This window comes from Numida meleagris, chromosome 9 (genome assembly GCF_002078875.1).
Source record: "Numida meleagris isolate 19003 breed g44 Domestic line chromosome 9, NumMel1.0, whole genome shotgun sequence".
Lineage (NCBI taxonomy): Eukaryota > Metazoa > Chordata > Aves > Galliformes > Numididae > Numida > Numida meleagris.
In genome coordinates, this window is record NC_034417.1 from 3,330,554 (window position 1) to 3,345,606 (window position 15,053).

General features: G+C 44.3%; 1 protein-coding gene across 3 annotated transcripts in view; it reads right to left on the minus strand.

Annotated features, from left to right (window-relative positions):
- USP3 (ubiquitin specific peptidase 3) overlaps nt 1-15,053 on the minus strand; it is a 38,582-nt gene that overhangs the window by 7,105 nt on the left and 16,424 nt on the right. For all 3 annotated transcript variants that reach the window (XM_021407823.1, XM_021407822.1, XM_021407824.1), the window contains exons 3-9: nt 13,916-14,047; nt 8,703-8,786; nt 7,107-7,188; nt 5,917-5,999; nt 5,337-5,450; nt 4,607-4,720; nt 1,786-1,932 (exon numbers count right to left, since the gene is read on the minus strand). In XM_021407823.1, the coding sequence (XP_021263498.1) occupies nt 1,786-1,932; nt 4,607-4,720; nt 5,337-5,450; nt 5,917-5,999; nt 7,107-7,188; nt 8,703-8,786; nt 13,916-14,047 (756 nt within the window). The remainder of the gene's footprint in view (nt 1-1,785; nt 1,933-4,606; nt 4,721-5,336; nt 5,451-5,916; nt 6,000-7,106; nt 7,189-8,702; nt 8,787-13,915; nt 14,048-15,053) is intronic.

The following is a 15,053-nucleotide window of genomic DNA, read 5'->3' on the forward strand; positions in this document are numbered from 1 at the left end:
AAGTTTGGTCCATGTGTAACAAACGGTGACTGTTCATTCACAGGGCTTTCATCCATCCCGGAACTGCCTACTGCAAGTATTTATCTATCTATCTATCTATCTGTTGCTGTAATACCTTATCTTGTACCAACAGCAACCATGAACCGACCCGCACACACTTTGCACTGATGCTGAGTATCTTAGTGCTGAAGGTCTGGCTGACTCCCTTTGTATTGTGCAGAGCTGATTCTCACAAAAAGACGTCCCCTGTGACTGAGGCTGTTTCTGAACAATTTTAAACAAAAATTCTTCCCTCTTAGGTAGGTCAACCATTTTGTTTTGAATCTTCACCCTTCTCTGCAGCAAGTAATGCTGACTCCTTTAAATCAAGTTTCTACATTTCTCCCATTTTGCTTCCAAAGACAGCTTACGTTGCGTTAAGATACGCCAAGCAATATTTACCAGCATCATCATCCTCTACACTTCCATTCAGTCTCTTACTGAATCTTTTGAGCAGATTAGGTAATGACCGTATGGTCCAACAAGAACAAGCCATTTTAAGTTATATTATACAATTTCAAATTAACTTGCTCGTTTGTGCTTGCAGTTCTGATGCTGCAAGCTTGCAAAAACCCATGTTCCATATCAGTGGTCCACCTCTAACTTAACAAGCAGAGCTGGTATTAACCGTAAAGCAGAAGGAAATGGCTGCCCAAATGAACAGGCCCTTGAGAAGAGAGTATTCACAGCATCCTTGTACCGTAACCACTGAAGCACGTATGAGCGCAGCGTGCCCTTGACAGAAGGCAGCTCGCTGCTGCCAGATTCCACCTCTCCGTGCATCAGAACAGTCACGCTCAGAACAGAGTTACACTGCGTATCTCAGCAAAGTAGAAACTCTCCTGGGGTCAGACAAGTTTATGCACATCCTGCACACAAAACTGGTTGACTTTCTACACACTCTTCAATTCTAAGAGCATTTTTAGACACTTATTTTTGGGGGAGTGGGTTAGGGAGCTGTCCTTGTCCTCTTCAGTGCAGGAGGGGAAAATTCACTCAACTCCTGCACAGGGAATCCAAGGACTGAACTGACCTAACATTCCTTCCTGAAGCAAATCAAAATGCTTTCTCCCTGTGATAGTTTTAATCTGAGAAAAAAGCACACCCGGGCAGAATTCAGGAAGAGCAGTATTTTAAGAGAGGTGTGCAAAATGCACAGATCGGTGCCTGTTCAGGATGCACACTAACATGAAAAATCAACATCGCCAGGAAGAAAAAAAAACCCAAACCAGCAGCTTTAACTGTGTCAGGTGATAAACCAAACAGAGATTGGCTGCAGGAAAACTGCCTCAAGTCAAACAGAAGCTGCTCTGATTTCTCTCTCACCTACAAGCTCTGCTGACAGTTGAAGCCTACAAGTACATGGTAGTCTTTTTGCCCCTCTGTTTTTCAAGCTCTCTATCACCCTAAAAAAAGATGAGATGATTGAATGGGAGAAATAATTCTATATGCATACAGAATAGGAAATACTCAGTTCTTCTCTTTCAGAGAAAGAACTGTTTACAACTTACTCTGTATGCTCATACCTGGGAAAAAGTACTTATCTGAGGGCCGTGCTTCCTTCTGAAAGGAAGAACATCCCATAGGATCATAGTCCACACCCCTGCACCTTCAGAATTGTGATGTTACACATTTGCTAAGGACAGCTTAAACAAGGAGACACGCACCTGAACTTTCAGCTCCACCACACAGACCTATACAAAGGCACCAAGGTATTGAAGAAATTAGTTTGAGAACATTTCTTACATGCAACATTTGCTGCTCGCAGTCAGGCTAGAATTTTCTTGCAAAATTACTGAACGTGAAACACCATTAAAGCCACCCTGGAGTTCCAAGTGTAGATGGTCCAAAAGGTAACGCATGAACTCGTGGGCATCCTGTTGCTGGTATCCCCTTGAGTGGAAAGGAAACAACATGGTCACCAACAGTACGGGCTGCGTTACTGCAGGAGAGAGCACGTCACTCGAGAGAACATATGTTTTCTCAGTAATACTGAGCAGGATTGAAAGAGCCATGTGCACTTTGTAGCAAAGGGCAGCCCTCAGAAAGGTTCCCTGGTGCCCACACAGGCCGCCCCCCCACAGCACTGCCGCTGTGCAGCTCCCCTAAGAAACGTCTAAGATAACTTAAATTTTGTAATGGAAGAGCTTCTGCAGAACTGTTACAACCCAGACAACTGGCTTCAGCCAGCACTCTGCTCTGAACCTAAATCACGGTCAGCGTATTGACGTCTCAGAACTGGAGCCATTCACGGACACCACCCAAAGTGCTGGTGCTGTGTCACGTTGGAACAACCACGTGCTCTTCCCCGGCCACGCAGCCCACGCCTTGCTTTGTGGTTTCAGTTGCTTGCTCGCCCGCTTGTTCCCCTCCTCACTGAAACAAGGATCTTGCTCTCAGCGCTTGGTTTCCCACACGCACCTCTCAGCAAGGATGTAAACACCAAAACAATTAGGACGAAGGAGCCTATTTAATACAGGTATCTCCCGCTGGATGGAAAAAACATCATAAACAGCTGAAGATTACAGTTATGGGATTTACTTTGCTTCCGACGCCTTCCCAACAGTAACTTCCTCATAAAAGAACTCTGAATATAGCGCATTTGATCCCTTGGAATCACTCCATGCTGCTGGCCATGGTCCTGATGCACGAGATCTAGCTGGCATACAAGTTATTTATAGATGAAAGATTCTTTATGTTCAATAAAAAGCTTAAGTCTGGATGCAGGTCTTGAAGAGACTGTGACGATATGGACGAATGTCCTTCAGCTACAGCGCACAGCTTCTCTGACAGCTTGTGTAATGTCCCTGATCTCCAGCCACCTGAAGCAACTCATTTCAAGCCCACTGCTGACATCCCTTTTCCTACTGACAGCAAGATACGAAGAGGGACGTTTACTAGGAGAACAGAGCATGCTATTTGTACAGCAGTAAGGCTACAAAGCACACATCTTGCAACTCAGCATGAAGCTGCATGCTATTTTGGCACGTGGCAGAATGAAAGCAGCAGATTTAGCACAGCAGTCAAGGAGCAGGACTTCGGCAGCAGTTTGAGCTCAGAGACACTTTGGCCAAGCTTGTCATGTACAAGTCTTAAAAACCATATGTGATATTCTCTACACACAAATTACAGATGAGATGATGTAGAGGGCCATGAAGAGCCCAGGCAGCACTTTTTTGTTTAACCTTCTCAAAGAACAACAGCACCTGCAGTCCTGGAGGCAGGCACACGCCTTTAACAGCCAACATCTCTAAGCTAAAAAAAAAAAATTAAACCAAGTTTCCATGTATGTTTTCCCTCCCTGCTCCCATTACTTCATAAACAGCTGAAGTGGCTGCTTTGCTACTGGTTCACTGGTTAATGAGCCACCTCTCCCAAGCGCCTGTCCACCTCCTCCTTTCTATCTAGAACACCACTGCCTTTTTACAAGGTACAGTTAAGCACTGAACAAGCTTTCTCACTGGACCATGTGGGAGCAGGGATTTGCTGACCAGCTGACACTACTCTCCATGTGATTTCTCATCAGTTAATCATGTACACGTTCCCAGCTAAACGGGAATAGAGGGAAAATGATTTTAAGACCCCAAGACAATATTAAAACACTTAAAAAAAACTCTCATAGAATCCACAGTGCTGAAAATTTGCTTGAGGAACTTAAATTGTTTCTTGCTTAGCCTAGCAGGAATTATAGTGAAGACTGTAGTAGGAAAACTAGTCAGACATTACAGATGGCGTTTTGGTCACTGCTTGAAACTACTGGTAATAAACTTCCTTGATTCTCTTAAGCCAACTGAAACACACTAGGCAGTGTGAAGAACAGAATCAAACCACTTTTGTTATTTGGGTTACTCATACGTGTTCACAGCATCTTTTCAGCACTGCTAGAGGTGTAACAGATAACAGTATCTTTACTACCTGAGAACACGGAGCAACTTACCTTCATCACAATATATCCTAACAGGTTTCAGTGCTCCTTTGAAAGAGGTTCAGGGGCCAGGACAGGGAGACCTTGGAGAGGAATGATACTTCAATTTACTTGAGTAACCATTTTTCCTTTTTATTGTCTTTTTTTTTTTTGGTCACTGTGGGCACAAAATGCCTATTTTTATTACAGCTCTCATTTCACATCCAACTAATGATGGTAACTGTGCTTTCAGAGAATCAAGGAAGTTTTACCCAGTACATTTGCATTCAGGCCTGTGCATTTTAGATGTGACTACATCACATTTCTTACTGGAGCAAGCTTGGAACACGACCCTGATCTAAATGCAGTTTTGCTTCCTTGCCACGAGGCACAAAGAGTCTCACTATTCTTACTAAATGTTTTAGCACTTGAGATATCTGCCATCTCCAACAGTGCTACGTGCAGCGTGTGGTCAGAGGGTGAAGGAAAAAGGTCTACTGATAAACACAAAACTAAACGTAAGTAAAGATTTTTTTTCCAGGCATATTTGTGGGCATACCAGAAGTTTGCACTCTCCATCTCCCAGATCGAGCAAGTTTGAGATCAGGACAACAGCAGTACAAGATTACAATAAAGAATATGTTCTTATTTTACAAAACTTACCTAAAATTTGGCATAATTTTCCAAACAACATAAAATAAGGATTCTGGACTAAATGCAGTTTGGCTTCCTTGCCATAGAGCACAAAGTGTCTTTCGGAATTCTTCCACCAATGAACTGGAAAGAAAGTAAAAGCTCGTGATGAACATGGGTTTGTGTTACAACTCCTGAGGGTTTACTAGCTCAATGGTACAAGTATCAGGCATTACCTTGGTTAAGATTTAATGACTGAGTATAAATCCATTCCAGTACCCATAACATCAGATGAGGACAGGTAGGAAAATTACATTTCAGATAGTAAGGACTTGCATAGAAATCCATGTATCCTTCACCATTACGTTGTAAAGTCTACTAACATAGTCACTTCAACACTTGCTTAAACAAGTCACAGGCTCTGAATGGCACATCCACATCACAGTACTTGACATGGAATTAAGTCATGCAATGTCTGGACTAGAGAAACTAGCACTTCCTAACCTTACCTCTACAGGCAGCTGCACTCCAGCACTTCCTGATGTATTTGACTGCCTCCCCCTGCAGGAGGAGGCTAACACGAGCCCACTGCAAGTGTCAGTTTCTTTTTCTTGTGCAGCCAACTATTTTTCTATGACTCTGATCCTCTAGGGATCATTTTTCTATGGCTCTGTAACACTGGAAGTGTATAGCAGCTCTGTGAGTTGAACATTTGCTGTTTTCGTTAACGTTCAGTGATAACAAGGAAGACTCAGCTTACACATTGTTATCTCCCTGGCTCCTGGTATGGTAAGTTCTCCTGCCTGCTGTCTTCCCATTCCTCAGCTCCACAGCAGGCAGCTCTTTGAAGTAACAGCAAAACTGCTGAATGTTACTGGAGAAAAAGGAAAAATGAATGAAATCCTTAAAAGGCAGAGAAAAAAGGGAAGGTTAGGTATTCTGGAGTCCGTTATTTGAAATTCATGAACAGAACTTCACATAGCAATGATAAATGATGGCAACAGGAACAGGTTTTTCAAATATTTTCTTCCACGATACAAGAAAAACTGTAACAAATACTTATCTTCTGTAAATGAGTGAATGAATCTGTAAATACCACCATCATCCCAAATACCTGAAACAACTACGTTTTGGCTCTGCTTTGACAAAGGAGTACTGCGATAGACCAAGTTATTGGAAGGCACTCCCTAAAAAAACAAAGCTGCAGCTGCTAAGGAAATTAATGCAAGGTCTTCTCCTACCTACTGATTCTACCCGCTGCTACAGCAGTCCCAGTAATGGAATGCAAGTTTGTGCTTTGACTCCGCCAAGCTCAGCCCTGACTGATGGAGAGGAAGTACCTGAGCGACTGAAGGATTGCGTTCATGAAACACGTGTTCCCCAGGTTGCGAAGGCCTGTGGCACAGAGGGCAGTGGTGCTTCCCTGGAAGTGAGGATGGTTAGGTTAAAGAAACATACATCCCTGCTCACCCACATTCTGCCAACAGAGCTGTTGCTGTTATATCAACACAAATTTTAACAATAATTAACTACTGTGTTTGAAAAATGCAGTTTCAAAGCCAAAGCAACCCTGGCAGTGCTTTTTCAAAGTAGCTAAACCCAAAGACTTCGCAAGGCAGTGACTGACTGCTTTGCTTCCACCCCTCCCCTCTTATTTCCATTCATACTCAGAACTTCTTCACTTCCCAGTCAGACAATTATTTCTCATAGCTGAAGACAGCCATTACTTCAGCTCCACTGGAATTCACTGCTATCCTGCAGGCCCAAGGGCTAAGGAGACATCGCTCTGCTCTATGTTCCCCCTGGTGAGGGGTGAAAACAAGGCAGTTGCACAGAGCCGAGTCACTCTCCTTTCCCCCTGCCTGAAATCTGCAAGAAATTACGAGGATGAGAAGATCCCTCAACTCCAGCCACTAGAAACAGGCGTTTGGTTTGGGGCATTCTTTGACTGGAAAATACTACGCAGCTTTTCAGCCAGGGCTGCACTGTGCTCTCCTGGGTGCTGTTCTGCAGATGTGAAATCAAACCGTCAGGAAGGTGGAACGTGAGATGGAGTACAGTCTTCAGAATATTCCACAGCTGCTTTGGAAAGCAAGTTTCACCAACTGCTTCTTAACAGTTTTAAAGCTTTCTACTGTTTCCTCATAACTACTCTCCTATCCCCCTTTAGACAAAGGCAGAGCACCTGTCCTTTGCACTATAGAAGGAACAAATAAAATGCCCTGTCTGCTCAAAATAAAGTGAAATGGAAATAAAACCTTTCTAGCTGTTTTAATCTCAGGGGGTACTAGCTGCTTTCCATTTCACTGAGCTCGAGAAACACAGAGAAGCTCGAAGTGTAGGCCAGCAGAAGTGCAGCAGAGTTCAGACATTCTTTAGTGAGAAGGGGATTCTCCTCAGCGTGGTGGGGAGATGAGAAAGGCAGTGTACACCAGGTCGGAGCTGGTAACTGGTTAAGTACTTTAAATCCAGGCCAGCTATAAACCTTGAGATGTTTAGCAAAACTCAGTATCAGCTCTGTTACACTTACATTTACTTTTAGTAACTTGCTGTTCAGAGATGAGTTTTCCAGTAGTTTTCTTTTCCTGTGTCTGTCTGATGTGAAGGCTGAACTGTTGGGAAGCAATTAAAATATGTTACTTACTATAAAACCAAATCTTGCAGGGGATGGACAACAGATAATCATCCCAGTGTCCTAACACAGCGATTCCATCTGCCATCAGTTGTCACTAAGGCAGCAGAGAGCTTCCTCATCGCTACACATGCTTTTCATAGTATGCATTCTATTGTAAGACTATTTTCAACACCTGAGTTAATCGTGTTAAGGTACGCATACTGCAGAGTGTGCCCTGAGGCACGGCCCTGTTACGTGCTACCTCTGATCTGTAACCAAGAGTATTTAATATAGAGTTTTCTATGAAATATTTCTGCCAGAAGAGTCATTCTAAACTCTGAGAAAGCCGTGACAAAGTGAAGTTGTACCACAGACCAGGAGGATCTGAAGTGCAATCACTCGTGCCTTGCAGCCCACTTCTCTGACCTATGAACACATCAGGGTGTAACACTTGGGTAAGCCTGATCCAACGTCACAAGAACAAGCAGCTTCTCTTTTTCACAGCGCTAGAAATCGGGGGCCGTGGGTTCTGCACTCAGTACTTCTCTCTCACAGCAGAGCTGCAGCTTGTTCCGCCTTTTAGGCTTTGTTCTGTTTTGGTTTTGTTTCTGAATTTGAAAGCCCTCCCAGCATTCAGAAGCTCCGTTACAGACAGCGCAATCCTCCACCATGACTCGACCTCCCTGGCTGCATCCCCCAGGCGTGCTCTGACGGTTTTACCTCTCACTGCGTGCCAGGAGAAGCACATCAGAAGGAAAAGGGAAAATACTGCACACGTTAACACTACTTAGAAAGTCACCAGTGCGCTCAGGAGGGACCCAGACACCCCCCGACCTCGCAGTGATTTCTCAGCGGAGTGCTGTTTGAACCCCGGGGCAATAAATAGATTTGGGAGCACTGTATGCACACGTACTTCTACTGAGGATTAGGGCAGACATGCAAGCAAACTGAGAAAAAAATACTTGCTATCTAGCACAGGCCACAGCATCTGCATCACAGAGATTACAGTATTTACTTCTCCGTGGAGGAGAGCCAGATAAAGCCACAGGAAACCCATGCTTCTTCAGTACAATTTCAGCTCATAAACTTTTCTTAGTCTTTCTGCTTGGAAACCAAACTATGCAAATAACATGAGAACTACTTCCACATGCATTTCAGTTTCAATTTCTTTGCTTCAGAAACTTTTTCTGTTTTTGATGAAACTGTGATTCTGTTCTGGAAATCCCATCCTATTTCTAAGGAACAATAATGGCAAGGTAGCAAGAAAATCAATGGATTTCTAAATTCCTGCCTCTAAAGGTACAGCATATTAGAAACAAGTCACACGTGATCAGCCAAACCTCTTCCACTCAGCTCCTCAGTGATGAAAAGGCATTTTTAGATATGCACAGTGTCACGCTCATAGGATGACCGAAAGACAGGTACTAAATACACAGAGAACAGCAACGCTGTTTAAATGATGCAGTACCATGAGCTGACCCGAAGCAGCCCGGATGTGAGCACACCACTTACTTCTCCAAGTTCTGTAGGTGCTCTCTGACCTTCTGCACCAGCCCCAGCTTGGTATCATTCACTACAAAGTCATCACAGCGATAACTGCAAGAACATTCATCAGAACAAAGAATTACTTATCAGAAAAAACATATTTATACGTACAAGCTTTAAGTTAAAATTCCAAATCAATGTTAATTCAGTTTCAGTGAAGTACTCCAGAGCAGTCGTGCTGGAAGCACTGCAGTGATTCAGCTGAAAATTATGAGGAGGGGGAACAACAGCTGCAAACTGAGCCTGGCTCCCTCTGAACATTGCCTTACAGCAAGAGACGGTCCAGGCAATATTTCATTACATGTTTGTTTCTGCTAGCTTACTTCCTTATCAGAAAACAGAGGCTTTATCTATCACTCATCTTAGTACACCGTTCCAGTTAAACAAGAACTCAAACTTGTGTGTCACCAAAAGCAGCATTAGTAGACAACCCAGAGATGATTTATCGAGAGAGGAACAGACATGAGTAAATAGAATATGAAGTTTTTATTAAAAAAATATAGCATAAATCAATTTATTTGAATACTGTAAAGCTATCATTAAAGCCTCGTGGGTTTCCCATCGGGAGCTGCTGAACAGATGCGCGGTGCCAGAGCTTCTGCCATGGGAAAAAGAGCAGGGAGGGTGAATGCAGAGATGCCATGGTCTGTCCAGCCACAAATGCTGCTCCTTCTCTCACCGTTTTCACGCGTACAGAACCACAAACACAAAGCTAGTGCTTTGAGATTTTTCCAAGGTGAGAGTGCAGAAATAACTGAGCTAACATAAACAGGCAAAAGCTGATGCCCCGCCGCCTCCAGGAGAACGCAAGAAGGGAAAGCAAAATGGTCCCTCAGCAGAAACAAGGTTTAAAAGAACCAAGCCACAGGTATTTATAACAAATGCTTTTTAGTCACTGGCTTACTGAGGATCCCAACTGATACATAAAGAAATAAAAGAACAAAACAAAACCCAACAAAAAACCAACTTCTTCCCTCTAGCAGAGCTGCTTCTAGTCACACGGGCTGTTGATGCTGCTAACTGAGAAGCACGCAGCCCAGCATTACAGCACCCAGCTCTGCAACAACAGGACGCCAGCAGCTCCAGACCTGCTACATGTACGTACACCACCAGCAAAACAAATGACGCACACAAGCTTTGAGTAAAAATACCACAGCAGTGTTAAAGGCAGTAACAGTTACTACGTAAACCAGCGTTTGGTAAAGGGTGACAGAAATCAGCAAGTTCTGTGATGTTCTACAAAGATTTCGCATTTCCATAGAACGTTAAGGACTCTTATCCATAGCTAGCTCTTCTGTTTGTTGAAGGTAAGAGGATGGACGTATACAAGGGCTGTACAAGAAAGGGGAAGGAAAGACAAGACCCCTTAAAACCAAGGAACAAATGCTGAAGCAGAATGGAAGCAGCCCAGAAACTGCAGGTGGCATTTCACAGCATCTCACAGGGTCAGCCAACAAGCAGCTCACCAACAAGGCAACTCATGTTCAGGCACGAGGAGCAGGAAGGCAAGAAATGACTTCACACCACGTGCACCAGCTCACTTGAGAGCACTGTGGATAAAAGAAGAGCAGAGAGACGCAGCGTCCTTCTGCACCTCACACAGTTGTGGCTCAGCTCGGGGTGCCTGGCAGCCCTGCAGCACCCAGCTGCAGCTGGTGACTGAGCGCATCCCGTGGAGGCCATCAGCTTCCACTGAGCATCCTCCACAGCACCGCTTCCACCACTCCTCTCCTCCTCTGGCACAGGACTGACTCCACTATGAAATACATTCTCATCATCTCAGGTTACTCCTCTGCTGGAGCAGGTCCATGCTTTGTAATTAACGAAGCTATCTCGACTATCAGGCACAACTGGAATTTACAACATTCCTTCCTGTATAAATCTGTGATGTACAAAGGCAATAGTACTGCCAGTGTTGCCTCAAACACTGAACCCATCAAGGGACTGCGGAGCTGGGAAAGCAAAGGCCCTTCCCACGGCACGGAGTCTGCAGGAGCAGTGCTCAGGATGCCTGGTTTCTTCAGGGGTTCTTTTGTCTGCAGCCAGAAACTTCATACAGCTCTCAGAATCTCTGAACGCAGCGGCTGTAACTCCCAGACCTTACATAAGAATGCACAAAAGAGCTATTGCAAGTAATGGATTTTTTTTTTTAAAGCTCACCACAGCTCGTTTGGGAGGGGGGGAAGTTTATGAATGTACTTATTTCCCAGACACGCTTTAATTAGTCCCGTTCACGTCCATCAGCCACTTGCGTTCGTGCACAGGGACACAAAGCAGACAAGCTCACTGACAGTCTCCAAGCCACCTTATTGCTGCCACTAGAAGGGCTGACTGAACATCTGCACACCTAGACCTCCACTCTGAAATGCAATTACAGGGGACTGTTCTGCTTTTGGTGAGAACCTGATACAACATTCAGTAAACCACACAAGCTCCAGCAGTCACGGTATTTTGTCTCCTTGGCCTGAAAGGGATGGCTGCAACAAACCCTGCACCGTGCTCTCGTGACTGCTGAAGAGAAGGAAGGGATGAAATTAAATGCCTTCTCACTCCAGCAGAGCCTACACAGACTGACTTGCTGCTGCTATCCAGCTAAGGACCATAGCTGAGGAGAATCCACAGGATGAAGACAGAACAAGAGTTTTCCACACAGCTCTGCGCCATCAACAAAACTCTGCAACTAAAAATATAGAAGCACGGCAGAAAAGCCTCTCTGTCATCTTAATAGAAGTAAAATTTAATCAAGTCTTAGGATTACATTTTCTTGACTTTCAAATTACTGAGGTTGCCCATACTGCTTTGCATACAACACTGATATTAAATAAAAGTTCCCTTGGAAGCAACGTAATTGCATAAACATCCCAGTATCTCACAGCTTCACGTCCACACTGGAGAAGCTGGCAAACAACATTTAAAGTTCCATCTCCAGGAGCTGGTTACGGCTGGAATTCACCCAAGCATTGACTTCAGCTGGCAAGCACTGGCTGGCTGCAGCCCTTACAGTACTGCCTGAAACACGGGGGCAGGCATTGGTCTGAACGTTTTCTGCTGCATCTTCTTATATCTAAGCTCATTTCCACCGGGGGAAACTTATATACATAAGCATACATATATATATATGCATGTGTATACATATATACATATATGGGTATGTATATGCATATACACATATATATACACACACATATACATATACATAAATTAAAGGGTGCAATACCAAATCCAGGTATTTTTTTCTGACTACAAAGTGGAAAAAAACCAAAACATTCTAATGAAAGCAAAGATATGCTGCTTCTGCAACTCGCTCAGCTTCACATCGCACAGCAGACTTGTCATCTGCCAGTGAATTATATGCAAGAGGAACTCCCCACGGCAGAGCTCTCTGCAATTAGTTCCAGTTCAGCCACTGATGACTCAGCCTTCTGCTTCGATTACAGCAGAAAACACATCACATGCTGAACTGCTTCTTCTGCGTTCTCCCACAGATACGCTGTGAAACACAGTGAGCTTCCACAGAGGGTGCCCATCCCGTCCTCGCAAATGTTGCTGTCCTCAGCTGAACACCCTCCTTTGCAATGCCCGTTCTAGGTTTGAGGTGAGGTCAGCAGGGAGCTGTGCCGTGCTGTGCACACACACCAAGACCATGAGGTCTGGCAGACCAGGCACGCACGATCTGTCACTGGAGATATAGTCAAGATATCAAACATCCCACTAAAATTCCTGCATGCATTATTACTTTCAGTGTGACTAAAAGAGAGATCACAGCTTGGAATTCAGTTGTTAACAGCATTAATTGGGAAACTGGAATTAGTTTCCCACAGCTCTTCCAATGCTGGTAATACATGTGTGTTACTGCCCAGCAAAAATACACCTGTTTTCACACAGGAATGGGCAAAACTGGTGGTAATCTGTGTAAGATGTAGGAAAAAGCAAAATCCCCATACATCGTAAAGCTTCTCCCACCTTTCTTCCCTCTGAGTTTATCAACTGTACAGCTTCTGCTGTTGCTACACACACCACCCGTGTCATTTCCAAATTGCTCCAAGCAGAACTTCCTCAGGTGGGACACTTCAGCTACGGATTTACTTGCAAGGAATAAAAACATTTGGTACAGAAGCGTCCTTCATAAAATGGACACACGAACTTCAGCCAGTAGACTTTTCCCCCATACAGTACACACAGACTATTTGAACGAGGTAGCACCCACCCACAGAGCTCTGCCTGGAAGGGATTTTACACCTAACACTCCTCTCTGTAACATCCGCAGTGTTTACGTCCCGCACTGCCACACCCCACACGTACTGACATTGCTGGCATAGGTGGGAAACCACGAAGCTAACAGGTGAAGGAGAAGCAGCTGTCAACACTTTTGCTCACAAGTGCAGAGGATGGGCGATGGTGAAAGCAGAGGAGCACTGCTCTCAGCTGACTTCAGCCTTTGCTCCCTGCATGACAGAGAACCCGGTATTACCAGCGTAACTGTTAAACCTCCCTAAACAGGGCCGTGTTCTTCCTCCAAGAAGCTGATAGCACATAGCAGCCCACGCCGTGCTTCTGTTACAACAATCATTTCCATGAGTCTGCTATTTAATCTTGTCAGAGAACTCGATGCTGCCTCCAGACAGGACCCACCACTCCCAAACTCACACAGCTCGCACCAACTCACCGTCCAAGAGAGGCCTTTCTTCCACAGTGAAAAAAGGAAAAGCATATTGGAAACAAACAAACAAAACACATCTACACAGCTCGCATTCTATGTCTTAGGGAGGATCTATGGCATGTTACTTTACTTTCTGATATTCTTAGAAATAAAGGATCCATGAAAGGCTCATCCATTAGATGAAAGGAGTAACATAACTGAACAGCCCCTAGGCAGGCTCTAAACAAACCCCAAAGCAAACCAAAGTAACTCTAAACTATCTAAGTGATATTTACATCAAGTTTGAGCTGAGCCACTGAAACGCAGGAGTGCAGCTGCGACCAATGCTATACAACACGTGCAAAAGCAGAGGGCTATTTCATAGCTGCTGTTAAGCAGTCACGTCAGGAAATCAAGAGATACAAGAACAATAAGAGATCAAGCACATAATAATGTATATAATATAATACTTCACAAGAGTCTGAAGTTTACACCTTCCAGTATGTACAAAGATGTCAAATTACAGAGTTGAAATGCTCACCAGTATGTACTGTAACTACTGCAATCCATGCACACAGTATGCTGAACTTTCTCTTGTTTTTCTGTTTTCTTATGATTGGTCATAGGGATCTGTGCGTCTTCATAATGCTTTTTTGCATGGCCATTCACATATCTAAAATACATGGGGAAAAAAAAAAGTAAGGTTTTGTAAACAATTATTTAACATTCAGCGAGCAATGGGGAAAAAAAAACAACAAAACCAACCAGAACACCAGTAACCTAACACGCCTGGAGTACCACACAAGCATTGAAACAGGCAGCTCACCCACACAGAAACATCAGTTCACTTTCTCCACTGCACGTGGGCCCTCAGCAGGCCCTGCACCTCCACACCCAAGAAGAACGAGTTCCTGTTTTCCACCCTTGTAACACAGTTAGTTCTCCAGATTATTTTCCCCTCTATTTTTCTTAGAGGCCTACTCTGTTTTCCCACCCAGCACTCGTCCTTTTTGTGATTACTTTAGCAGTGTGCTAACTCTCACAGGAAAGTTTATCCATTTTAAGCCCTCCCCTTCTGGGAGAATGATTTCAGATTACAGCAGTCTATGTTTTATCAAGTTCATAAATTTGAAGCACTCTAGGAGGTGGGGTGTCACATAGGTGAAAAAAGAATCTAAAATCCTACAGCTCCTTTGTTGGCACAGTGAGCATCCTCACATTCAACGCTTGAGATGCATCTCTAGAAAGTCAAGCATCTTCAGTTAGTAAAGAAATGACATCACAAACGCATGAGTCCTAAACATCAGCTGACAAATCGTTAACTCTTAGAACTGCATGGCCAGACCTGAGGTGACTTCCACACCCCACACTTATCTCTTGCTGAACACTGCTAGGAGTTCTGCACATCTCCACACAAAGGTTTTCCTTCTCTGGACTTGTTCTCGCTCGCAGGCACAGCAGCCCTGCCAACGCACCGTGCCAGCTGCAGCAATGAAGCCATGTGGCCACGGACACCGCTGTGCTGGCAGAAACCAGAGCAGGCAGCTGTGCTTACAGCAGGTGGCTTTCTGCCTGACAGTGCCAACAACAGGTCTACGAAACCATACTTCCACCAGAAACGCTCTGGTGTCGTAACGTGGTTGGTAATGATCCCAGTGGAAACTGGAGGATGTATTTCA